The 27591-nt window shown below is 47.4% G+C and overlaps 1 protein-coding gene across 1 annotated transcript; it reads left to right on the top strand.

The window, feature by feature from the left end:
* The first annotated feature begins 907 nt into the window (after positions 1 to 907).
* Positions 908 to 14599, top strand: Pdcd1 (programmed cell death 1). The gene is made up of 5 exons (XM_055616908.1): positions 908 to 983; positions 11274 to 11633; positions 11908 to 12069; positions 12826 to 12860; positions 13366 to 14599. Exons 1-5 carry the CDS (start codon positions 908 to 910, stop codon positions 13594 to 13596), a joined length of 864 nt encoding a protein of 287 aa, XP_055472883.1. The 3' UTR covers positions 13597 to 14599.
* The last annotated feature ends 12992 nt before the right edge of the window (positions 14600 to 27591 follow it).

Genomic DNA, 27591 nt, shown 5'->3' on the forward strand with positions numbered 1-27591 from the left:
CTGAGGAAGGTTGACTGGGAACGACCTAGAAACTATGATTATTCCAGCCTGGTGTTAGGTCTCTCAGGCAAAGAGGAAGACCCAGGACAGCAGGGCTAGCAAACCTAGGACCACTGTGGAAGCCAAGAAGACAATGATCCAGGCAGGTAGGCCCAGTGTCCTGAAGGGAAGAAGTTATGAGAGAAAGCCAGACCAGGTCCAGGGTTTTCTAGACCTGAGGGTGTGACTGGCTGAGAGGAGAGGCATCTTCTCAGGATCCTAGAAGAGGTTCCCTATAGCCCTTCCAGGCCTCCTCTGACTCATCAGCCAGGGATGGGGGGTAGCTGGGCTCTTGCTCCCCAGAAGTAAAGGACTAAGGCATAGCTCTGGCCACATATGCCAGACAAGGCCCAGCCCACCCTCACTGCAGCCATAGGCATCAGAGCCAGGGAAGACACCCGCCCTCCGAAGGAACAAGAGTCTGGCCCTGATCTCAGTCTCCCTCAGCCTTGAGAGCTATAGATCAGGATACCAGGAACAGAAAGGACCAAAACTGCCCACAGGAGGGGCTTGAAATGGAGAGGACCCCATAGTGGGGCAGGAAGCAAGGGCAGCTGGTCCTCTCTCTCTTCTCTCTGTTCCCCAATCGCTCACTAGTCTCTTACCTGCTCCTTCCAGGCATCTTTCCCTCCCACTCCCCTCCCCCACCCCTTTCTGCCTGTTCTCCTACCTCTGTGGAGGTGGAGGAAGAGGGGGCGGGAGCCAAGAACACGCGCATCTCCTCCCTCCAACATGACCCAGGACAGTTTCCTTTCCGCTTCAGACAACTGCCTGAACAGCCCAGGAGGAGGAAGAGACAGCGAGGCAGCGGGCGGCGGCGGCAGTGGTGGCGGTGGCATTGAAGGAGGCACAGCCAGGGGCTCTGGGCATGTGGGTCCGGCAGGTGCCCTGGTCACGCACTTGGGCTGTGCTACTGTTGAGCTGGCAATCAGGGTGGCTTCTAGGTATGTGGCTCCAAGGGATGTGGGATCAGGGTTGGTGGCTGGGTCAGGACTTGAAGAAACTGTCACCCTCCGTTCCTATCACTGGAGGAGAGAAACCTGAACACAGGGAACACCTGTGTTCATGGTTACCCAGATTGGCTCCTTTCTTAGCCCTAGGTGGGTTTTACAGATGGAGTGCACCTCAAAAACCACTCCCTCCTAGCTTTTAGGCAGACTGAACCATTTGTCCCTCTCTGGAGTAATGGTAGGTCTGGCCAGAGCTCTGACCTTGACCACTGTGGTCCTCCACCAGGCCCTGGTCCTTGGCCTTCCCCTGTGTTCTATAGTTGGGGACATCCCTGCATGAGGCCCTATATACTGTATAGGTGACTGGAGATTTTTTTTTTTCCAAGAGCACAATCAGCTGTATATACCCTCATGGGCACAGCTTCCAGTACTGGCATCTCTGGAGGACTCCAGAGTGCACATCCCTGGCCTCATAGCATCCATGGTGGACTCTTGGAAATGTGAAATTTGGGGTACAGCAATCCTGGTCTAATTCCTCACAGAGAAAATTTGGCTCACTGTGCTCCTCACTACCCTGTACCCCTTGACCCCTGCCCTCTACCCACTGGGCTGAGCCCTACCTTCACTGGGAAATCAAGGCCAGGGAAACAGTTTCCATGGGAAGTTACCTAGCTCCTGGGTCAGGGCTATGCCTGCAGAGCATGGGAATGACCTAGAGAAGCTTATACCCTTGTGCTGCCCTAACACACCTTTTGCCTGCAATGACATCCCCTTACTCATATGAAACATCAGTCACCTTCACCCCAGCCTCTCTACTACCATGAAGGCTGGGTGGGACTTAGGGGTGGGTACTTACCACTGCCTGGCCCTTTCCCAGGTTGCAGGCCAAGACTGGGTTGGGAAGCTGGGAATGATTTCCCTCCATGCTGGTCCATGGGGTGCTGTCAGGACCAAATGGATGAAACAGACCTGAACATGGTAGATGGTCCAAGGCCCTATGGATGAAAATGTCCTTTGACAAAACCTTGTCAGGAAACTTGGGGAACAAAGTTAGATTATGTGTCATCGGAGAGAAGGAACTGAGACAAAGGGTACTGTGACTCACTCTGGTGACCTGACAATCTGGGCTTGTCCCAAATGCAACTTCGTGACAAAGTCTGGAAAGACAGTTATATCTATGCAGGCCTATTTCTAGATTGTGTCTGACAAATGTCTCAAACCTGGTATGGCTCTTTCCACACTGGAATAGCTTAGCATGGAGTACTTTACATGGCTAGTGCCCTGCCATTTGGCAGCCCTGGACCTTTTTTGTCCAGGACATTTCTTACTTCCTGATTGATTTGCTTTCATTTCAGTCATTGCCACAGACAGTCCCTCTCATGCCTACTAGTGTTTTACAAGTCTCCCAACCTCAAAAGCAACTGCCTAGCAAGGAAAATTCAGGCTTGGAAATGGACTGTGTTGTATTCAGACTAACAGTCATAGTGGAGCATGCTCATCAAAAGTTCAAGGGCAGCCTGGGCTGCCTTGCAGCAGACACTTTTGGGGGAAAAAAACAAAGAAGATAGTCTACAAAGCCTTTGGTGAATGTGGTGACCTTTGGTGAATTACTGAATCTCTTTACCATTTTATCACTTTTGTTTTCTCTTGTTCTTTCATTGTGTTTTTTTCTGTATTATTGTTTTATCTTATTGTATGGGGTATTGTATGCATGTATGCACATCATGTGTGTGCCTCGTGTCTTCAGAGGCCAGAAAAAACATTGGTTTCCCTGAGGCTGGAGTTACAGATGGTTGTGAGACACCATGTGGGTGCTGGGAATTGAATCTGAATCTGAATCCTCTGGAAGAAAAGCCAGAACTCTTAACCACTGAGGCATTTCTCCAGCCTCTCACCTACAATTTGGGGAAAACAATTATTGCCTCATGTGGGTCATGAGATTTACTCAGACCATTTATGAAAACTGCCAAACACATCCTAAGATGCATTTATTTTTTGCTGCTTTGGTTTTGGTTTGGTTTTTGGAGGCAGGGTTTCTCTGTGTAATAGCCCTGGCTATCCTGAATTCACTTTGTAAACCAGTCTGGATTTGTACTCACAGAGATCTGCCTGCCTCTGCTTCCTTGAGTGCTGGGATTAAAGATGTGCCTTTCCTCCTTTAATGCCCAGCCTCCTAAGACACATTTCTTAAAGTCAGATTTGCTTTTTATTTAATCTGTAATATTAAAAGTATACATATATACATGTATGTATATACATACCTGTATGTATAACTTATTGAGTCCATTTAGCTTTGCTCATGTGTGTACAAGTTCAGGATTAATCACTTGGGACTGGACAATCTGAGGCAACTGATTCTCTTTCTCTCATTAGCCATTGGCCTCTTATAGCTCTTCATATAGGGGCAGGACCATGTGGCATTCCCTCTGTTGAAATCTGTGTGTCAAGGGGTATTATAATTATGCTAGTCTTGTGTTCAGTCAAGCATGGTTCAGAGTTCATGGGTGCATTTTCTCTGTAGTGTACAGGGAACATGCTATCAGGCTTGGAAATGCACCACCATGTATTCAGATTAAAGACAGTCACAGGAGAGCATGTCCATCAAAAGTTCAAGGAGAATATATCTCACACTTAAATGTGTGTTAGTTTAGAAAACCAACTTTTTTTGAGACAATGTCTCATCAGATTTCCCAAGCCAATCTCAAACTCAAAATTGTCCAGTACCAGTTTCTTAAGTGCTGAGACCCCAGGCATACAAAACTTCACCTGGCTCATTGGTACTTCCTGCCTTCATTAGCTTGGCTGGACTGCTGTCAGTATCACAGCTGGTGGGAAGGGAATGGGTAGGAAGCACTGTCTCAAGCCTGAGGTTCTTTGATTGATTGATTGATTGATTGATTGATTGGCTGGTTTTTTAAGATAGGGTTTCTGTGTGGTCCTGGCTATCCTGCAACTTGCTCTGTAGAGAAGGCTAGCCTTGAACTCAGAGATCCACCTGCATCTGCCTCCACACCCAACAGGCCTGAGGTTCTTAAGCTGGAACTTAAGATAAGAAGATCTTCGGTCCCTGTAGGCCACTATGTGCCAGGTCTCCCTCCTGCCTCTGAATTTTCCAGCAAACTTTGGGTTTCTTGGTATCTAGACACATCCCCTGACCTCTGCCTTTACCCTCAGGCATTAGACAATGTCCATAATTTCCTTTCTACACAGACAGCAGTCCTGCTAGCTGAAGCCTTCCCTACTCTAAGGTGACCTTATCTTAATCCCACAGCTATCCCCTACTCCTAGAAAAGTTGTATCCTGAGGTGCTAGGGTAAAGATTCCAGTATGAGGTTAGGAATAACTCAGCCCCTGTCTCCTCACTTCTCTGTGATGTTCTGGATCACTAAGCATCGGCAGCAAATGTTAGAAAGTCTTTTAGTTCTTATCTCCCCACATCTCCTGGGGGCATCTGGATGCAGCTAAAGCTGTGACATCATGCTTCTGGCTGGCTTGCTTCTCCCTGGCTGGGACTCTTGTGAGAGATGATTTTTCCTGAGAGTCTGCAGGTCCTCAGTCCTTTCTTTGGCTTGGTCAGCCCTTGCCCTTAACATCCTAGGCAAGAGATGTGGAGTATTGATTGGCTGGGGCATCTCACATCTACTTGAAACTGTAGTGCTGCTAATCCTTGTAGGTGCCTTTCTTGGATCCTCATGCTGGGGACATTTCTCCAGGTGGACATGGGAGATTTGATCCATTTGTAATGAATAAGGGGACTCCTGTCACCTGCCTAGCCATGCTTTCACCACCCCAGATGCTGAAATAAGGTATCTTGCCTAAATAAGGTATTGTGTGGTTATGATTTGGCCTCAGCCCACAGGGGCCTGTGGGCTGCAGTGAGCTTGCCTCCAGGCTCAGGCTCTGACTGAAAGGACTCTCCCTCTCAACCTGCCAAAGCTAACAAGAGCATGCCACCCACCTATCAACTCACCTCTGTACATAAATTTAAGAGCAAGCTCAGGGATATCGAGAAAACCCCTGTCATCTCTGAATTGTACATTTTGTGCAGAATTTTGTGAGGGCTAAGGAGCCCAGGAAGGCTCCCTAGGGGAGATAGCCTACCTTAGTGCCTTTTCTGTTGTTATAACAGAAAACTGAAGACTGGGTGATTTATGAAAAACAAAGTTTGATCATCTCAGGGTTCTAGGAGCTCCGATTCTGAGGTCAAGAGTGGAGTTCTTGATAGGGGGAAGACCGCAGGGTCCCCAGAGTGGTGTCAGGAATCCTAGAGGATAGAGCAAGTGTGCAAAGAGTGCTCAGTCTCACAGCCCAGCCTCTCCCTTGACAGCATATGATCTAACAGTCTGTGAGTGAGCCCCCAGTTGCCTCCACAGCTCTCCCTTCCCAGCATCACTAGCATATGACTTTGGGGTTAGTGTTCTGAAAGCTGGACAGGGGTGGGGCTGAATAGCAAAAGGCTAGTTATCACCATGGCACTCCCACGGGAGCACGAGTCCTGGGATAGATTGGGCAGGGGAAAGAGGCTCTGTACATCACATTCTGGGCCTCACTTGGGGGGGAGCAAGGGGTGAATGACTTCAACTAGGCTGGCTCTGGTGCATTTCCAAAAGGGGTTCCAGCCAGTCCTGGGTTCCCAGATCCTGGTTAGAGGCCCACAAGGTGAGAGACAAAGGGACCAAAACGTGAAAGAAGGCCCAAATCTCCTTATTGGCATGCACACTGCCAAGTAAAAGGCAGGCTCCTCTGTTGATTTTTACAAACAAAAAAGAGGGCATGTATATACTTGTATATGCACATTTATGTGCATGTGTGTGAACATGTATGTAGAAGCCAGAGGTCAACATCAGGTGTCTTTCTCAATTGCTCTCTACCTTAACTTTTGAGACAGAATCTCTCTCTGAGCTAGATGATCACTGGCTCAGCCAAGTTAGCTGTCCAACAAGCCCCAGTGATCCTCCTGTCTCTGCCTTCCCAGTACCACTACAGTACCATTACAGCCATGCACTGCCACAACAGCCTTAGATAGGTTCTGAAAATCAATCTCTAGCTGTCATGTTTGCTTGGCAAAGACCAACACCACAGCCCCATCTAACTTACATGGGTGTGGGTTTAGGTGTCCATGGGGCCAGAGGATGCTATCCTGCCTTAATACTCCTACTTTTATGCAGATTACAATAAGGCCAGAGTGTCACAGTAAAAAGAAAGAGAGAAAGAGAGAGAGAGAGAGAGAGAGAGAGAGAGAGAGAGAAAGAAAGAAAGAAAGAAAGAAAGAAAGAAAGAAAGAAAGAAAGAAAGAATTCAAAGTCTTAAATTACCCTTGGAGTCATTTAACTGAGAGAGAGTCCATATTAGAATTCTCTACTTCATGGTCCACATGTCTTCCATCTGTCTTTTGTATGAGTCTGAATCTGTCCCTGCCTGAAGGCTGTCTTGTGAGTCTGTCTCTGTGTCTTCTGTTTTGTGTGTGTGTCATGGCTGTCTGTGTCTGTAAGTGGTGTCTGTCTGGGGTGTGTGTGCATGTGTGTGTTTGACCCTAACAAAGGTCTGTGCTCTGTCCTTACTGAACAGCACACAACACATCATATGGGGGAGGAAGCGGGATCCTTGACAGATATCTTTAACAGAGTTTTACAAGGGATTAAGTCACTGGCTCCAGTTGACCTCCACTGACCCAGAGGACAAGCACCATTATCAAACAGTACCCATAAATGGATGCTCTGGACCTCTGTAATAGAGTTCAGAAGATTGCTTTCCACCTCTGTATCTGCTGTTTTTAGCAAACAAGACACATGCATTATCTGGGTCAGGGGCATGGGCGAGTACAGAACTTAAGATTGGAGCTATACATTAGCTTAAGTTGTAAAAGGTGATTACATGGGAAATCTAACACCGGTAATGTTGGTTGTTACATTGTTCTCTCTCTCTCTTTTATCTTATTATTAATTAAATTTATTTGTTTGTTCACATTACATCCCGAATGCAGCCCCCTCCCACCCCCCCACTTCTCCTCAGAAGAGGGGAACCCCCTTAGGAGCCAAACTATCCAAGCACATTCAGTAGCATCAGGCCTAAGCACATCCTCTTCCACTGAGGTCAGACAAGGCAGCGCAGCTAGAGGCAAGTGATCTAAAAGCAGGCTGCAGAGTCCATGTCAGAGACAGCTCCTGTTCCACTTGCTAGAGAACACACTTGAAGACCAAACTCCCTGTCAGCTTTATATGCGTCCAGGGTCTAGGTTCAGTCCAGGCATGCCCTTTGGTTGGTGCTTTAGTCTCTGTAAGCCTCCATGGGCCTAGGTTTGTTGACTCTGTTGGTCTTCTTGTGGCATTCCTGTCCCCTCCAGGTCCTTCTATCCTTCCTCCGGCTCTTCCACAAGACTCCCTGAGTTCTGCCTAATGTTTGGCTGTGGGTCTCAGCATCTGTTTCAATCTGCTGATGGGTGGAGCCTCTCAGAGGACAGTTATACTCTCTTAAAGGCAAGTTAAAGTACGGCTTGGTGGCTCAAGGCTTTAATCCCTGCACATGGGAGGCAGAAGACAGGTGGATCTCTGAGTTTGAGGCAGCCTGGTTTAGAGTTTCAGGACAGCTAGGGCTACACGTAGAGAAGCCCTGTTCTGAACAACAACAACAACAAAAAAAAATTAAGGCAAATTAAACAAACAGGCCGAGTACACAGTACAATAACAGTCTTAAGTTCTAAGTGACATCAAGGCATATTATTAACTCTGGCTATGAGGCCCAGCAAAAATTCCAATCTCTTAGACTATGAGGTATTTTCAGAATAGTGTGTTGTCACACACTTTATTCCCTTGAGACAGTATCTTTCAGTAAACCCAAAGCTCGTGTTTTTCATTCAAGATAACTGTCCATAAATCTCCAAGGATCCCTCGTTCTGGCCTTCCCCCACCCTACCACCACTGTGATGCTAAGATTACAGGCGCATCCTGCCACACCTATCTTTTACATGGGTGCTGAAAATCCAAACTCAGGTCCTCATACTTGCACAGCAAGTGTCCCTACCTGCTGGGCCGTCTTCCCCAGCTCTCCTTTCTCCTCCTGTGAGATTTCTAATCACGCACACAGCATCAAAAGAGTTTCATGGAACTCACAGTGCAGTGACACAGGGAAAGTCTCATCTGCTGTACCTGAAGTCAGTATTATTCTAGCTTCTCTTCACCCACCACCAAGTATGTCTTTATCACAGCCCAAGAGCACCTGCCTGCAGTCTCAGCACTTAGGAAATGGAAGGATAATCGTGAGTTCAACACCAGTCCCTGCTACTTAGTCCGTTCCTGTCTCCAAAAGACAAGGTGCCGTTGAGTGTTTTAACCACTATGAGAGTTTGCTTTCATCTGCCTGTGTGTTCCCATAGGCATCTACAGTATGAAAAGGAGACTCAGAGGTACTGTCTCAGGTGTCAACCACTATCTTACTCTCTCCAAAGTGCAGGGAGCCAGTACTGCTGGACCTCCTTGGCCCCATCACACCTAACAAGATTCTCCCAGTGCAATTCCCAGCTCTCCCAGGGGCCTATTCATTCCAGGGGGTGGAGGAGGCACCTACTCTTTATGAATGAACTGAATGCCTGGGGGTGTTTTTCCTATGGTATTACCACATGCTGGCCTCCAGAGATAGATGCTCTCTTGCCAAAGCCCAGTCTCTCCTGTCCATCCCTGTAGCAGAACAGTAACCTCTGTGAGAAAGTCCCCACTCTTGCCTCTCTAGGGCCACCACAGGCACACTGAGAGTAAGCACATCCCAGTTCCATAAAAGAATTCTGGGGGGAGATGGCTAAGAGACTGTGGGGAGCAGAGGGAGCAAGACTACTCTGAGAATGGAGGAAGGGCCACCAAACCTGAACAGAGCCAGACAGAGACCTGGGATGAACATAAGCAGAGATCCACAAGATGGCAGAGACCTGGGCAGTCATGGGTCCTGCCATCAGAGAAATAGCAAAGAGCCAGGAGAAGACATAGGGACTTCAATTGTTGTACATTCAGACACAGGAGCAGGAGAAATCCAGAAAGTGATAACTGGACAAAGGTGCCTAGCATAGTCACAGACCACAGGTGTCCTTGGGCAAGTGTAACAATCCTGCCCAGAACAAAGAAGGGGCACTATGCCTTTTGGCTCTTTGGGCTTTTCTGGTCCTTGGGACCCTGGAAAGTCTGAAGTATCTGTTTGGAGACTGGTGGTTAAATGTGGCTGTAGTAGTGGGTTTAGGGGTGTCAGAGTAGTGCTGTACAGACTGAAGATTACCTGGAGTACTGGTAGAGGGACACCAGTTTTCTAGTTCCAAGGATGGTGGCCATAGACCAGACAACACTGATAGAGCTTAGAAGAGTAAAGGCGAGGGAGATGTTTACATTGCCATATCAGAGTCTAACCTTATTATAGTTGCTGGAGGCTTTCTTGAAAAAGGCTTCTTGAGCAAATGCTTGAAGACGACATTCATTGACACTCCTGTATTGTGACGTGCTAGCTGTGTGTGATTTGAACACACAAGCCAAAAAGAGGGAGATATACTGGAGCCCCCATGGTGTTTTGTTGCATCTGAGGAGGGACAGAACCTTTGCTTAAATGGGAAGATATCACACTTGCCAGTGATAACCCCCAGCCTGGGCCTGGCCCCTCCAAGGAGTCCCAACACTGCATGGGTCCTCCTGGCCCATGCAGACATACATGGACCACTTCCCACCCTGCCCAGAGCCATACGGCTTAGGCTTGATCAACTCTTCATGGGATCTAGGGCCTCTGATGGCACTAGATCACCAGCACGTCTATCATTCATGCATAGCTGAGAACATCAAGGAGGAGAAATGGCAGTCCTTTTTTGTCCAGGTGGCAATGGAGACCATTTCTGGGCAAGGCTACATGGTAGGACTGTCTCAGGGACTCCCTCTGCTGAAGTCCTGGGCTCACAGCAGATAACTCTGCCAAGTATCTCTGCCTTCCTTTCTGAGCTGGCTGATTCCATATACATTGTTTGCCAGGTGTCTTGGTCCTCAGTTCTCCGCCCATTCAGCCTCTCCCTACCTAGCTCCTCTTCTTTGCCTCTGATTGCTGCTCTCCACATGTCTTCTGAGCCCATAATCATAGCTGTGGCAACACAGCCTCATTCTTTGTCACCCTGAGAGGGAACCATGCCCAGTAATAATAATCAAATGCCCCACAATGGAGGTGAGTGCAATGGGAGGGGAGAGGAGGGGAAAAAACTAGAAAATGCACAGGTGGGGACATATGACATTTTGCATGGCCCTTTTTCTACAAGTCCCAGTTGCTAAATGACTACATAGGCTAAAGGCAAAGCGAGCTGGCAGCACAGGCAGAGTTGAGGCCAGAGCAGCTTCAAGGATGTGTCTGTGCCTGCTTCCTGTGTGCATGTCAGTCTCCCCTGGGTAAGGCCCAGCATGTGTGTGCTCAGCGTGTCTGTCTTCCCTCAACCCTGGGGCTTCTGACTGTATGCACATATTTGACTGCAGGTTCAGCTGCTGGCATCACATGGATCCCAGCCAGGGGTGGTTTTTGAGAGCCAATGGAGGTTATGTGTAAGTGTGTATGTATTCAGAAAGCCTGTCAGTGTGACTGGCACTTGCTGAGAAGAGCGGTGAGGTCCTGCATGCTCTGTCGGGCATCCCTGACAAAATTCTGGTCATCATGCCACCCAGCACATCTTTGTTTGGGGACTCCTGGACCTTCTGTCTACTTGAGGGGCAATAACACAGCTGATCTTTGGGGGCTTCTTGCTGTAACCTCTAATCTGGCTGGAAGACATGCTTCTCTATACCTTCTGCTACCTTGGGGCAACTGTCATGCCGGGTGGTCTCCCTGGGCCAGGACACAGCCTGGATCCCAAGCTTACTAAAGAATGCGCCCCCTCCAGGTCTGGGGTTGCCTCACACTCCCACTCCAGTATCTCATTGACCCTTCAAACAGAACTAGGCCAGCCAACCAGAAGTTCAGGGCTGGAACATGCAGGTCAGGCCTGGGACACCTTGCATAGGATTGGGAAGATAGAAACATCTGGAAAGAAAATTTCAAATTCTCAAAGGACAGAAATAAGCATGCCAGATGGAAGCTTCCAATTATGCTGAAGGAAGAGCCCTGTTTGTCACATATCTACAACCTTCAAGATGCTACAGGCTCCTTGGTGGAGGAACTGCTTAGGAGATTCTGCCCTAGGGTGGGTCTGAAAGAACCATTTCTCTCCCCAGGGATTTCAGAAAATGTCAGAAAGGGTGCACAAACCCCTTCCTCACAGCTATTTGTTTTCTTCCATCTCAGAGGTCCCCAACGAGCCCTGGAAGCCCCTCACCTTTTCCCCAGCCTGGCTCACAGTGTCAGAGGGAGCAAATGCCACCTTCACCTGCAGTTTCTCCAACTGGTCTGAGGACCTTATGCTAAACTGGTACCGCCTGAGCCCCAGAAACCAGACTGAAAAACAGGCTGCCTTCTGCAAGGGTTCCAGCCAGCCCGTCCAGGATGCACGCTTCCAGATCACACAGCTGCCCAATGGGCATGAGTTCCACATGAACATCCTTGACACACGGCGCAATGACAGTGGCATCTACCTCTGTGGGGCCATCTCCTTGCCCCACAAGATACAAATCAAGGAGAGCCCTGGAGCAGAGCTCGTGGTAACAGGTGGCGCTAAAAAAGCCCAAGGAGGAGACCCCCCCCTTCTATGCAGGGACCTGCTAGGCTCCCATCCGTGCTGTCTAGAACCTTGAGGACCCTGTCCCTCTCTGTGGAAATCCTCAGATACCCATTTATCTTTAAGGGAAGGTGGGTGGGTGGGGGCCCAGTCTCTGCCCATCCCATGTAGATGGCCCTTGGGACTTGGAGAGGGTAGGATGGGGTGCTCCTAAAGAGAACACACTGTTGGTGTCCTAGAACTCTATTCTTTGTGATCCTGTAGAGAGAATCCTGGAGACCGCAACAAGATATCCCAGCCCATCACCCAGAACACCAGGCCAGTTTCAAGGCTTGGTCATCGGTATCATGAGTGTCCTGGTGGGTGTGCCCCTGTTGCTGCTGCTAGTCTGGGTCCTAGCTGCCTTCTGCTCAACAGGTATCTCAGGTAAAGCTCATCATAATCCCACTTCTGTCTCACCAAAACCAAAGCCGCAGGCCCTGCAAACAGTCCTGCTGGCCATTCTCCACCCACTATGCCTCCTTCTAACACTGCATCCTCCCCTCCCCTCCCCTCCCCTCCCCTCCCCAGGGCTCTTGACTATCATGAAATCTTGTTTGTAGTCACCATACTTCACACAAACTTTGACCACCAAGAGAACTTGTGGTCACCAGAAGGGTCATCAAACTTTACATATACCTTAACCACTACAATAGCCTGTGGTCACCCAACCACATCTTGCCCCAGGACAATAGTTTTTCTAAACAACTGTTGAGAGTTGCTGTTTCTATGTCTGGAAGGAAGGTCTAAGTCCACATTCAGGTCCCTGTCACAAATGGGCCATCCCTACACTGCCATCTCTAGGATCCCCGTAGCTAAGTCTGGTCGTCGGCCACCTAAAGGCCACACATAATGTCTACTGCATGCCTACCATGTGAGGCACCAGGGAAGAGGGCACTGATACATCTGTACCTGCAGCAGGCCCATATTGCACAATCATAGGCCAACTGGGAACTCCCAGTTACTAAATGGGAAGGACATAATGTGAGAATAGAAAGTCTGTGCCTGCCCATAATCTAGATCTCTTCAGGGCCTGAACCCCCTCCCCCCACTCCAAGTACACACACACAGCTAAGACATTCCCCTCCACCAGGGAAGATGGCTCAGCAGCTGTCTTCTAAATGAAAATGTGTTTCTCAACAGAGACCAGAGGAGCTGGAAGCAAAGAGGAGCCTCTGGTAAGTGTGGGTTTCCTTCCTTGAGTGATCCATCAGAGTCTATCCCCATGCAGTCTACGCCCAGTGCTTGATACAGGCAGAGGGAGCATGGGGCCTACAGAGCTGAAGCCTTGGAGACATAGCTCATGCTTCCCACCAGGACGCCAGAGCCATATCCCAACCACTGAGCCCAGAGTGAATAGCCCTGTCCTGGCCAGAATGGTCACTGCTTATTCTATTCTGAGCAGAGACAAGGTGTGAGAGTCACATTTTGGAATCCTAAACCTGCAAGGTGGCTAGGAAACAGAGGATAGACCGAGCCAGAAGCAAGGGGCTACACCCGAAGTCTCACGGAGGGCAGAGGGGAGAAGGGAGAAGGGACCGCTGTTAGGTCCCTTTGATGGTTGAGGTGCACTTGCTCTGTCAAGAACCCCAAATCCAGTGATAGTCTGGAAACCCAGAATAGGGAAGGTTAAGGGATGTACCCCAACTGACTTCACCAATGATTCTTCTTCTCCCCTCAAAGGAGAACCCTTCAGCACCACCTGTCTTCAGTGTGGCCTATGAGGAGTTGGAGTTCCAGGGACGACAGAAGACTCCAGAGCTCCCTACCTCCTGTGTGCACACAGAATACGCCACCATTGTCTTTGCTGAAGGGATGGGCACCTCATCCTTAGGGCGTAGGGGCTCAGCTGATGGCCTGCAGGGTCCCAGGCCTCCAAGGCATGAGGATGGACACTGTTCTTGGCCCCTTTGACCAGATCCTGCAACCATTAGCATCCCACGGACCCTTCATAGAGAGCACAGGTCCCTTCCTCTATCAAGAGGAACATGCAGGCTACAATGCAACACAGACTCCCAGGGCCTGAGCTACCTGGAGTGACAACCCAAAACTTGGACCAGTTCCAATTCATGCATTGTTGAGTGACAGTACTCTATTGATTACCAAAAGCTAGAGGCAGCAGGTATCCCTGTTCCCTAATGTCCCAAGATACAGAGCTGGTCTGAGGCAGTATTTCCTGAATCCTGTGGCTGGGTACTGCTAGGGGCTTGAGACACTATAGCCTATGGCCTCTGGGAATCCTGTGCCTGGAAATGGGGAACCTGATTAGAGACTGACTTTAAGTAGCCTTGTGAGGCAACCCCATAACAAGGAGGTCCATCCAGGGACACAGTAAGCATAGCACATAAAGATGCTCTTGAAAGATACTCAGGTGGGAAAATCATAGGCTGGGGGACATAATGACCCTGAACTCATCCCCAAGACCTTGAGAAGGTTTGGTGAAGGCTGTAAAATCTCCTATCTTCAGAGGAAGTATGAGTATTCACCAGGCAAAAGCTCTGTGAGAGTCCCCCTGTCCTCCTGTTTGCCCAGGTATGTGCTTTTTCTACAGCAGGGAAACTAAGGCAGTAAAAGGAACCAGTAGAGCTAGAGACCCACCCACATCTCTGGTGAGGCACTTGACTCTCCCTACTTTCCCCTAGGAACCAAGAGGACAAGGTCTATGTCAGCAGCAAGGAAGGGAAAGGGGGACACATAGCTTTGACTCATACCAGCTGTGACCATTGTGGGCAGTAATTCAGGTGTTAGGATCCACTCATTCATTCTTTCCTAGAGTCCAGTTCTGGATTCCATTTACACTGCAGGGCCCTGAAATGGACAACTATTTTAAGGGTTCCCTTGACACTTAAGACAGTTGAGGTAACAAGAGCCTAGCTATCTGGTGGACACCCAAAATGACCAGGGCTTAGGGGTCCCTTTCCTTTGGTTCAAGCCTGTTATAATTAAATGACAACAAAATCTCTAAAGAAGTTCTGTTCTATTTCTGGTGGTGTTGGGGCAGGGGCAGTAGAGGAATGGCTGCAGGGCCAGGCTGAGGCTCTAGGCGAAGTAGCACAGGGCACCACCCTCTTCAGGCCCAGCTTGAGTCAGTCCTTGCCATCACTGAGATACACTGTCACTGCCCTAGCCTCATCCCCACTCTTACATGTCACCACTCAGATGCAAAAGATCTCAAGGGCAGATACTGAGAAAGAGGCACGTTCCCCTCTCCAGCCCTCTCAGACTCCCACAGCCACATCCCAGCAGGAAGGTACCCTGGGCTACTATGCCTGTGTCCCCCATGTCCTCTATGTGTTTTTCCAGGCAGGGTTGAAGCCATGTGCTTGGAGCCATCTCAGTAGGGTAGATGGAGTCTATCTGGTTATGAGAGCCTGTACCTGTGGGTCCCTCCCCAGAGTACAGAATAGGACACTGAATAAAAAGATAAACTTGTTCCCAACCCATCACTATCCTGGGGTCTTGACTTTTGACCACAGAGGAAGGAAACTTCTGTCTAGAGAACAGAAAGCCTGGCCCAGGGCCTCTGGGTGCTACCCACCCACTCTCTAGCCCTTCAAGTCCCTCCTGAGTTTACTGCTGTCACTTCATACTGAGCAAGGGAGAAAGAGGTGCCTTGGGCTGGACAGGCAGCATCTGAGGAGAGTAAGCCAGGGCACTGGAAAAACTTACAGGTTCTAAAAAAAGAACCCTGGTCACACAGCTGGTGAAAATATGGTGAACGTCAAGAAATGAGAAGCCTTTTACTGTTCAAGAAGCCCTCTTGGGTAGCAGACGGTTTAAGTTCTTGTCTGTTCCCACGACCACAGCTGGGGATGAGGTATTACTTACAGCAGTTCCCAACCTTCCTAACTGCGACCCTCAGATTGTATCGACCCACAAACATAAAATTATTTCATTGCAACTTCATAACTGTAATTTTGCTACAGTTATGAATCATAATGTAAATGTCTGATTTACAGGATACCTAATACATGATCCTTGTGGGGGTCGCAATCCACAGGTTGAGAACCACTGATTTAGAAGTATGTGAGATGGCTGCAGGAGAAGCAGGGCACAGGCATGCCTCCCCACAGGACATGGGGTTCTGCTCACAATGGCCCTATACCATGGGCATGGCAGCACTTCCTGTTTGATCTATAAATTCAACATCATTCTGATTTTTAACAAAAGTTTCATCTATAGAACTATAATGTATGTAGGAAAGTGGACAAGGAAGCAGCAGAGATAACCATGAAGGAAGAGTGAAAGGAGGCCCCCTGCTTATGCTGGGACCAGAGAAGAGCAACCTGTGGTCCCTTCGAGAGGGGACTTCCTGTTTGGTGCTAACCAGATTGCCACCACATGCAACACACCTGCATACTCCCAAACCCAGCAGAGTATGGAGAGGAAACCTGCAAGAAGCTCAAGCAGGTGAGGTGTTCCCAAACAGCATGAATATGAGACAAACCCTAGCTATTAGAGAACAATTGTCAAGGAACAATTCAGAGTAAGATGAACATTGTGGCTCAGAAAAAGTAGAAGGCAAAAGCCTCAACATGGTGAAAAATATCATAAGCAAACATTTTTACTATCACGCAAAAGATCTACAGTTACATCCAAAATTAAGTTAAATCTAAAATACAATTGAGATGAAGATCTAAAAGTCTGGAAAGGAGAAAATCCAAGTACAACAGAAAAGCTGGCAGGAGATGTAATCATCAGTTCGCCAAAATATGCTAGCGCACATACAGCAATGTTTATACAAGTGTGCTTGTACCCTGTATTTATGTGAGTGCACATGCATACACAATGTGTATGTTCAGGCATGGGTTGTTCATATATCCATGTGTATGTGTATATAGTGTGCATGAATGCGTGTTCCACATGCAGTTCACACTTTCATATACACATGCACACTCACATATACCCTAAACAATGAAAGAGCAGTCAGTTTTATTCATAATCACAAAAATACAAGTTAAAACCACACCTGCTAAACACAAACGTTTGAAAGCAAGGACAGCTTGGCTGATCTGGAGGGGAGCAGCCCCTCTCTATGGCAGCAGAAGACACCAAGCTTCTAGCACCCACATTTACCCTTCTGTTTTCTATGGAACACTGTGAATGAGGGACACAAAGGACAGTCAGTGCTGGGTCTGCAACTATCCAAGCCCACCCATAGAGATCTAAACTGACCCAAGTCCTCTTGTCCCCATCAGTAGGGCAAGTCTCAACAACTTGAGCAGACTCAGCACAGGGTGCGGTAGGGGTGACTGGCAACTCATTGTGTCTGAGGGCAAAGAACCAAGTTAGGGTTGTACCAATATGATAAGGGAGCCGTGTGGGCATCAAAAAACACCAAAATTAAAATCTGATTAATACACCTTGAATATGTTGTTACAATAACATTGTCATGAGTTCAAAGAATACAGAAGACATGCAGAGCACAAGCAGGAAGGGAGGGAGGGAGAGAGTGAAAGAGGAAGACAGAGACAGAGAGAGATTGGAGAAGGGGAGGAAGAGGAGGAGGCACAGCAGGCGGGAGGAAGTGGTCGTTCTCTCAACCGTTCTCTGAACCTTCTGTCTGGCTCTGGGCTCTTCTGGGCCAGGCCATCCGGTGGTGACAACCCTGTTCAGATAAGAACTGAGAGCAGCAGGGACCAGTCAGCACTTCACATCCGCTTTCCCGTAAAGCGGCAGCTGCACCTCCCCGCACTCATTTTTTCCGTCTGCTCGCCCTGCCCCAAGCACCTGTGTCACCGCCTGGCTCAGACCCTGCGCCTACTGCCTCCCACTGTGGTGTCCCTAATCTCTGGCAGAGGCTGCAGCCTCAGCTAGGCTCTTGATGTGGCCCCTATGCCACAAACCAGATCTGACCCCAGGGGAGCAGGACCCAGGCGTCCAAGCTACTTGCCACCCACGCTGAGGCCCAACCCAAAGGGTTTCTTGCCTTTCCTCTACGCTCTCTGCCTCCCGGGTACCAATGCCCTCCCTAACTGTCTGCAGAGGTGCACAAGGACCTCTGATTTAGACAACTAGGGTCTGGTCCTGTTGGATGGAGGAGGCGAGAGAAGCAGTGGGGATCTGCCAGAAGTCCGCCCTCTAGCTGTGGAAGGTGGGACTGGCACCTAGATTCATGTGAGGATTAGAGGCTGAGCCTGTTATACAAGCTCAGTGGACCGGTGTGGGTGGAGCCCCTTAGCATTAGGGGAGCTCTCGATTTTTTAAGAGTTCAAGAAATTCCTGCAGGGGACAATCAACCCATCAAGGCTCTGCAACAATAGGACATTGGTCCCAATAACTGGGGCCACTTGGAGCACTGTTGCTTCCCTTTTTGAATAGATTCACAGTTCAGTTTAGTTTGAGACAGGTCTCCCATGTAACCCTGGCTGGCCTGGAACTCAGATCTGGCTGCCTCTGCTTCCAGAGTGATGGGATTAAAGATGTGCAATACCACACCTAGCCTAGCCTTTAAAAGTTTGTAAAGCTCTGTGTGTGTTCATGAGTTATGTGCACCATTGGTGCGCAAGTGTCCATGAAAAATTGACAGCATTTGTTAGAGCTAGAGTTTCAGGCAGTTGTGAGCCACCTGGTGTAAGAGCTAGGAACTGAACCTTTGTCCTCTGCAAGAACAGTAAGCATTGTTAACTCCGGAGCCATCTCTCTCCAGCCATAGGATAGACCTTATTGTCTCTGGCATGGCCAGGCTCTCCTTCTCACAAACAGGATGGCCTGCATTTGTCCAACCTCCAGAAACCTGGCCCCAGAGTATGGCCAGAGAGGACTGCTACCCGGTAGCAAGCACCCAGGCATGCCTGGTGGGCATAAGTACACCACAGGCCTGCCCTCCCAGAATCAAATCTACACAGGTGGATTGTTCTTCAGCCACACACTCAAAGAAGGAAAGCTTTTGTTCCACATTCACAAGAGTGAAGAAATGGGAGCAGCCTGTATGTCCATCAAGGAATGAGTGGATGAACCAGATATATTCCACCCATACAATTAGCCTTGAGAGGAAAGGAAATTCTGGCGCATGCCACACCATGGATGAATCTTAACAGAGAGCTCAGGGAAGTAACCTGTCTGCATGAAAAGACAAACTGTAGTTCTACTCGTAGGAGGACTGAACTCCAGAGATGGCAAATCAAACAGGGCTGCCAGAACTCTTTGGGGAGGAGATGACAAGTCAGCACTTAACAGGGACAGAGTTTTGGTTTTCAGTAAGAATCTTATTTTCTGGGCTGGAAGGGAGATGTGAGCCTTGGCTCTCTGCCTGATCACAGAAGCTGCCTCAGCTAGGTGAAAGGCCCATCCATAAGCATGTGAGGGTTGGCATCCCTCACTGAAGGAAGGGGAAACTGAGGCCCCAGGAGGGTCACCCTCAGTAGTCAGAGCTTGCCAGGGTAACAGGATCAACAGGATCTAAAATAAGGGATGTTTAGGTCTCTTGGGATCAGGCCAGGTGGCAGGCCAGCAGATGTGGGGACAAGATAAAGCTAGAACTTGGCACTTCTGGATGAAAGCTCCTCCAGTCGAGACTTTCTTAGCTACAGCAAAGCTCTCACACAGCACAGTCTTCCATTTTACTGGGTCTGCCAATGTAGTCATTAATCTCATCCAAAAATAAGTTAAGAGCTATACTACTCTCCTAGATGGAGCTGAATTTGGTTCTCAGCACCCACATCAGGCAGCTCATAACTGCCTGTAACTACAGCTCCAGGGTTCTAATGTGTCTAGCCTCTGCAGGCACCTTGACTCCTGTGTGTGTGTGTGTGTGTGTGTGTGTGTGTGTGTGTTAAAAACAAAACAAAGACCTTCCCAGCAGCACCTGGGCTGTTGTGTGACCCACGCCTAGGAACCATCCCTGGCCACAAAACTTGCCAATCTGACCAAGGTCCAGGCAAACAAGATAGACAAGGACCATGACCTCTCCCCGGCATTGACAGACTCTTGAAAGTAAGATAAGTGACATAAGGCAGGCACTCACCAGAGCCAGGGCAACCCTATGGCTGTTCACATATTCAAGTTTGTGGGCCCTAGGGGTAGTTCAATATTATGCAAATATACTTTAGAATGTGCAAAAAAAAATACTTTTTTTTCTTTTTTTTTGGGGGGGGGGGGGGGGGGTCTGGAGGTTGAGACAAGATTTCTCTGTGTAATAGCCCTGGCTGCCCTGGACTCCCTATGTAGACAAGGCTGGCCTCGAGCTCACAGGGATTCGTCTGCTTCTGCCTCCCAGTGCTGGGATAAAGGCATGTACCACCACACCCAGCTCTGCATTCTTTTAACTTTACAGCCTTATCCTTACACATTTTCAATTGACTATTTTTAAAATTGTTTTGGGTTTGCAGAAAATAGAACTCTTCCATGTATTCCCCTCCCACCCCAGACACCTAGGCACAAAACCCCTACAGTTAACAGAATTAGGGAGGGCATTTGCTGCTACAGCAAATCTACACTCGTACATCATTCCCTTTCAGAGTACAGCCTACATCAGGGTCCCCTTGTTGTTGTCACTGCTGTGGGCCTTGACAGATGTATAATGCCATGCAATGCCTTAGCAGAGCCCTCTTGTGAATTTTCACTGCCCTAAAATTTCTCTTGAGGCAGAAAGGGCAAATTAGATGCACAAAACTGAGTCAACAGAAGACTTAACTCCAAGATTCAGCAACCGAGAAAGACTAGACCTCCCACCTCCCCAAAGATTGTGAAAAGTCCTCCCAACAACAAGAAAAGTCAGTCATCTACAATAGGGGAGGGGAAACTGCATGTGGTGGTGCAATAGTCTGAAAATCTCTTACATTCTAAGACTGGATTTTTTTTGAGGAGGGGAGGGCTGGGCCTCACAGCCAGAGTTAATAACACTAAGACTTAAGACTGTTAATTTACTGTGTACTCAGACTATTTGTTCAACCTGCTTTAAGAGAATAGAACAACCCACTTTACCTTCGTGGGATTTCCCATGTAATCACCTTTTACAACTTAAGCTAATGTATAGCTCCAATCTTAAATTCTGTACTCACCCATGCCCCTGACCCAGATAATGCATGTGTCTTGTTTGCTGAAAGCAGCAGATACAGAGGTGGAAAGCAATCTTCTGAACTCTATTACAGAGGTCCAGAGCATCCATTTATGGGTACTAGTCGATAATGGTGCTTGTCTTCTGGGTTAGTGGAGGGCAGCTGGAGCCAGTGACTTAATCCCTTGTAAAACTCTATTAAAGATGTCTGTCAAGGATCCCGCTTCCTCCCCCATATGATGTGTTGTGTGCTGTTCAGTAAGGACAGAGCACAGACCTTTGTTAGGGGACAGACACACACAGTTCATACAACAGATGGACACCATCACAGATACAGACAACAGACACCACATATAGACACAGACAGCCATGTCACACACACAGAACAGAAGACACAGGAACAAACTCACAAGACAGCCTTCAGGCAGGGACAGATTCGGACTCATTCAACAGACAGAAGATGGAAGACACATGCAGCATGAAGTAGAGAATTCTAATGTTCATTCTCTCTCTATCTCTCTCTCAGTTAAATGATTCTAAGGGGAAGTGCTTTGATTTCTTTCCTTCATATGACACTGATGATTATTGACTCGGAGTTAATAGCTACTTCATATAATCCACACCCCTGGACCTGAAAACAGCTCTTGAGCCTCTTGCTTGCTCAAGCCCATTCATACTCTGTGGAGTTTACTTATACTTCTTTCTCTATTTTAAAACAGCTATACTTTAGCTACTGCATTTCCATGTCTCATTCAATTATTTGCTCAAGACACAAGGAATCTGGGTATCAGGTCACAGAAAACACCCAAGACTCTCTCCATTAACATTCTGTGTTCTGCATTTGCACTCACACGCACGAGCGCACACACACACACACACACCTTCATTCAAGCCCTGGTCCTTTCACCCCTTGACCTTGCCCTTTCCAGAAAGCCATGTGGTTGCAATCACACAGTAAGAGACTTTTCATATTGCCTCTCCTAGTAATACCCATATGAATTTTATCACTGCTTTTTCATAAGCTTGATAGCTGTTGTGTGAACTTTTCCTTGAAAAATGAACAAACATCTTTTCACCCCACATAGGATCCCAACAACAAAGAAAGATATTACATTCAAGTCTAGCTTGGTGAACCAATGTCTTTAAAGTTTGTTTGTTGTTTTTTGTTTTGTTTTGTTTTTTGAGACAGGGTTTCTATGTGTAGCCCTGGCTGTCCTAGAACTCGCTCTGGCTTCAGACTCCAGAGATCAACATGCCTCTGCCTCCCACTGGGATTAAAAGTATGCACCACCATTGCCCAGCTACTCTAAGAGTTCATACAGAATGAATGAGACATTATTTATAAGAGTATGTTAATACTCTGAAGAAAATATCTTTCTCAAAAAGAATTAGCAAATTATATATCCTCAGGGAGAAGTACAGCTATATAAGCCACTTCCCCATCAATGATTAACTGCAGTATAACATGTATAATATAGATTATAGATTGATAGATGTTTGATAAATGATAAACAGGTAGATGATAGATGATAGACAGATGATAGATAGATGAAAGATGGATGATAGATCAATGCATGATAGATATAATAGATGATAGATTGATGACAGCTGAGAGAAAGAGAAAGAGGGAGGAACAGAGAGGAAGAAAGAGGGAGGGAGGAGAGGGGGAAAGAGAGAGAGTCTCTTCAGAGAGGGGCAGGGCCCAGAAACTGTTAGCTGCTGATATCATCAGAGAAAAGATAGGCTTTTTAAGCCTCTCCCCAAAAGCCTTTAAATGCATAGCCTCGGAAAGGAACAGAGCCTTGCAGCCCCTTCCTCTCCTGGGTTAAGGAACCCTAATGGACCCACTCTTTTGCAGACCTCACATAGGCAATCCCTTCTGCTAAGAGCTCAGGTTGACAATGGCCACATCCTGCCTTCAGGACAACATTCCACAACCTCTTTTTAGTATTTTCCAATAGCCCACCAATTGGATGGGCTGAAATTTATGTATCCATCCATTCCCTTGCTGAAAGTTTTGTATTAGGGTTAGGTTTACTAGGTTAGGGTTAGCAGTTATCATCAAGTTTTATCAGTTGCAAATAAAGCTGCTACAAACACCATGTTTAGGTTTTTGTGTAAACACAAGTTTTCAGCAACTTTAGGTAGATACATAATTTAGAGCATAATTGCTGAATTATATATCAACTACACCACCTGCATCAGAATGTGAGACCCAAGCTCTGACCACTCAAAGTGAGGCACAAGACCACTTTGCACTAGGAATAAAGCCCACTTGTTACACTTGCTTGTTTGATTTGGCATTGCTATGCACCCTTAACTGACTTTCCTTTGATTTGCTTGCTGTGTCCGTTACTGAGAGACGTTCAGTCATAAATTGAGAATCTGCCTGTTTGTTCCTATGAATTGGTACAATTTTACTTTCAATTTTAGTGCATAACATTAACAGAATACAAATTTACAGCTGCTGTAACTTTCTTTTGAATGCTTTCTTTTCCACTGACAGAGCTCTCTTTCCGCACACCCACTGTGTCCAAGTGCCTGTCATAGTTTCCTCCTTGGTGCCAGCTTCTCTGTGTCCAAGCATCTGTCTGCATGCACTGCCTATGGCATGTGGCAGTTTGGGTCTTTGATGTGTTTTTATTTTGTCAGCACAGCCAATTTGCCTTCTAATTGAAATGTTAGTCAGTTTGTGTTGAAGTAATTTGGATATGCTTGGGCTTGTTTTGCCTTCTGTATCTACTTTGTCTTTGCCTTCCCCATTGTGTATGCAACTTCCAGTTTCTTGTATGTTTTAAGTCGATCTTTCTCTCTTCCCAATTGTCACCTCTCAATATGGGAATCAAACAACCATCCTCAGTGTATGCTCTAGCTGATATGTCATACTGATAGCTTATACAAATTAGAGCTATCAGCTCTCAAGACACCTCCCTTCTGTTTGCCTCCCACTCCACCTCACTGCTTTTTGCTTTTAGATTTTAAAAAATGCCAGTCCAATTTTTTGTTTATTGGAAGATAATTATTTTTCTTTGTTTTTAAGATAGATTTTTTTTTTACTATGTAGCACAGGCTAGCCTTGAACCCTGGATCCTCTTGCTTCAACCTCCAGGAGGTCTAGGCTTACAGGCATTTCCAGTGGACCTGACACCTTCACACAGATATATGTGCAGGCCAAATACCAATTCACATAAAATAAAAATAAATTATAAAATTCTAGAGATTTCTGCTCAGCTACCCACATTTGGAATCTGTCTTACAAAATGGAAGTCTATTTTCAAGGACCCATAATCCAGGATGTATTTAAGCAGAGGCACTAAAAACAATCTGAACATCCTTTAATAAGGACATACTGAAAAATTACAGTTTGTCTATGCTGTAGGATGTACTCTGCAGGTTTCCCATAACTTTTTATTGTGGTAAGAGACACATAAAATTTACCACCATAATCTGCCATGGTTTGTATATAAAATGTTCCCCAAATAATTAAAAAATAAACTAATTCTTTAAAAATAGATAACCTAGAACCCCTGCACAGATGTAGCCCATGGCAACTCAGTCTCCCAGTGGATTTCCTAGTAAGGGGAACAGGGACTGTCTCTGACATGAATGCAGTGGCTGGCTCTTTGATCACCTTCCCGAGGGGGAAGCAGCCTTACTAGGCCACAGAGGAAGACAATACAGCCAGTCCTGATGAGACCTGATAGGCTAGGGTCAGAGGGAAGGGGAGGAGGACCTGCCCTATCAGTAGACTGAGGGAGGGGCATGAGAAGGATGAGGGAGGGGACTACAGCTGGGGTAAAAATGAATAAATTGTAATTAATAAAAATAAATTAATTTTTAAAAAATGTTCCCCCAAACTGATGTGCTAAACACTATACCCATCCCAATGCTTAGAGGTGAACTTTGGGGAACTCCACTGGATCCTGAGGACCTGACCTTATCAAATGAGCCATAACCTAATTGCTGGGAAGTGGCAGAAGTAGGAAGTTGACATAATTGGAGGGTATGCCCACAAGGCTGCACTTTGGCCCCAGTCCTATCTTCTCTCTCTCCCTGGGGGCTGCCATTATGTATACAGCTTTACCCCGCAGTACCTCCCACCATGATGCTTTGCCTCACCACAAGACTAAAGGCAATGGAGCCAGCCAACCTTGGACATAAACCTGAAACCATGGCTCAACATAAAGCTTTCCTTTATGTTGGCTGTCTCTGATGTTTTGTGACAGTAATGAAAAAGGACTAACAGCCATTTTCAGTGCACAGCTTCTAACTAGGGAAGACATGGGGACAGTTCCTCCTCTTTATCTGCAATTCCTGATGAACTCTAAAGGCACCTCATACTGAAAATGGAAAATGATAGTTTATTTCTGGCTACCTGTAACTATGTCCTATGGCCCACTGCTTCACAAGCCTGAAACATGGTGTGTCCCAAACAGCAGACTTACTACATGTTGAAAGCTGGAAGCCTGACCTGGGTCCAATGGGCTAACACTAAGGTATCAATGGGGATGCCTCCTTCTGCAGGCTTTTGGGGGAAAATGCTCAGCTCCTCCCCTATCTTCAAACTCCACTTTCGCCCTTAGCCCCTTTCATTAGAGCCCCTTGATTAACTCTGGGTCCATTCAGGTAGATCAGCATGGTCCCCATATTCCTTTCAGCTTTCTGAAAATCCATTTGCCTTCAAGGTCACCTTTTACAGGTTCTGGAGTTGGGGCAGGGCTGTCTTCAGGCATTATTCTACACACCAGACATCATGTCTATGGAATACTGGAGCTGGTGATGCCAGGAGCTAGAAAACCACGTCACCCAGGGTACCTCACAGAACATGAAGTGCCAGGAAGACTGGGCTGAGGAGGGGGAAGTACAACCCCAAAGCATAGCTTAAACCATACAGGAGACATCAGCTGCCTGAGTGGTGGTGAGGGACCAGAGGTGGGGCAGGTGGAAAGGCAGAAGGCCTCTGTAGGAGGCTTTCTGTGGGAACAAGCGTATCCCCCCTGCAACTCAAGGTTCTAAGAGGGTGGAAACACAGTCTGCTATGGGCTTCAGAAAGTCCACAGAGAGGTGATGAGGACTGGCTTGCGTTTTGAGCATATCCCCCAGAGCTGAATCCTGGTAGCTTTATCAGAATGTGGAGAGAGAACTGGTAAAATATAAAATAGCTCACAGCAGGTGCACAAGCTTGGGAAACTTGTTCAATCCCTGGAACCCACATAAAAGTGGTCACAAAGTTGTCCTGTAACCTCTGTGTGCATTCTGTGGTATGCACATGTGTGCATACCACCCCAACAAGTAGTAATAACAATTTTTAAAACTTCTTTCTATGTGTACGGGTCTCTTGCTTGTATGCATGTCTTTGTACGACCTGCATGTAGTGCCCATGGAAGCCGGAAGAGCATCCCCTGAAACTTGAGTTATGGGTAGTTGTGAGCTGCCATGTGGGTGCTGAGAACAAAACCCAAGATTCTGCAAGAACAGTGTGCTGGCTGGTTTTGTGTGTCAACTTGACACAAGTTAGAGTCATCAGAGAGGAAAGAGCCTCAGTTGAGGAAATGCCTCCATGAGGTCCAGCTGTAAGGCATTTTCTCAATTAGTGATCAGTGGTGGAGGGCCCAAGCCCATTGTAGATGGTATCATATGTGGGCTGATTGTCCTGAGTTATGTCAGAAAGCAGGTTGAGTAAGCTAGTAAGCAGCACCCTCCATGACCACTGCATCAGCTCCAGGTTCCAGCCCTGCTCGAGTTCCTGTTCTGACTTCCTCTAATGATGAATTATGATCAGGAAGTAGAAACCAAATAAACTCTTTCCCCACCAACTTGATTTTTGGTCATGGTGTTTTGTTGCAACAATAAAAACCCTAAGACAAGCAGCAAGTGCTCTCAACCACTAAGCCTCTAAACTAACAAACAAATAAGGCCAGACAAAGCATACACACAGTTTCTCAGCATGCCATACCTTCAGCTACCTCAGGCTCTGCCATCAAGATGACCATCATCATATATGACTGCTCATAACCCCCAGAAATGTTAACCAATATCAATTTCCTTCCTTTAAAGCTCACCCCAGTCTGTGGTGTGGCATGTGGCACAGTGCTACTAACAGTGAATGCAGAGTAAAACAAGACCATACCCTAAGCCTAGGCATTCTCACCACATCCTTCTTCCCTACCCTTGGGGAACACACTCAGGAGGACCCTCCCCCAGAGTCCTTAGCAGCTAATGAGAGCTTGAAGATCAAGGAATTCAGGGGCCACTGGAAGGCGACACCTAGGAGACTTGATCCCAGACTTTATGGTGTGCTCTGCCAAAGCAGGCCTGGTGACAACAAACATTGAGTCAGGAGCTCCTGCAGGTCTCCAGATGGATGTAAGCCCCAGTTAGTTTGATCCAAGGCTCTCCACTACCTCATGGAAATAACAGAACCCACCTCAAAAACAGTACCCATCCCAAGGCTTGGCCAAGTAGCATATCAGCTTAATAGGTATAGTACCAAGAGCAGTAAAAGCGCCGGAGAAAGCCACCTGTAGCAGTCTTGTTTAAAATTCTATTTTGGGTGTTTAGGCCTCTACCTCCCTTCCACCAACCCCCGAATCTTAAGTAGGAGAGAGAAAAGGCTAGTGGGAAGATTGGGCTCGACCCCTTTACTTCTTTTAGGGCTTTATACCAATCTCCGTTGACCACAGACTCAACCAGCAGTCTCCTCCACACTGCTGCACACCAAAGCTTTTCTCTGTCTGCTCCAGGCTGCCACCTGTCTCTGGTCTCTCCACGCCACGTGCCAACACCAAACACCACTGAATGAACACCCAGTTGCTTTCTCGGCTCTCATATTTGTACTCTCAAAGTCCTAGACCACGCCCCTCTCCATGCAGCACGTGGAAGGCCATTATTAGCTGGCAAAGATCACAACC

This window comes from Psammomys obesus, unplaced genomic scaffold (assembly GCF_907164565.1).
Source record: "Psammomys obesus unplaced genomic scaffold, mPsaObe1.curated_primary_1811, whole genome shotgun sequence".
Taxonomy (NCBI): domain Eukaryota; kingdom Metazoa; phylum Chordata; class Mammalia; order Rodentia; family Muridae; genus Psammomys; species Psammomys obesus.

Excerpts from the sequence above, each read along its gene's own strand:
- Pdcd1 (XM_055616908.1), top strand. The coding sequence starts at position 908 with ATGTGGGTCCGGCAGGTGCCCTGGTCACGCACTTGGGCTGTGCTACTG. Across the intron at positions 984-11,273 it reads GCAATCAGGGTGGCTTCTAG|AGGTCCCCAACGAGCCCTGG; the intron begins GTATGTGGCTCC and ends CTTCCATCTCAG. Across the intron at positions 12,861-13,365 it reads GAAGCAAAGAGGAGCCTCTG|GAGAACCCTTCAGCACCACC; the intron begins GTAAGTGTGGGT and ends CTCCCCTCAAAG.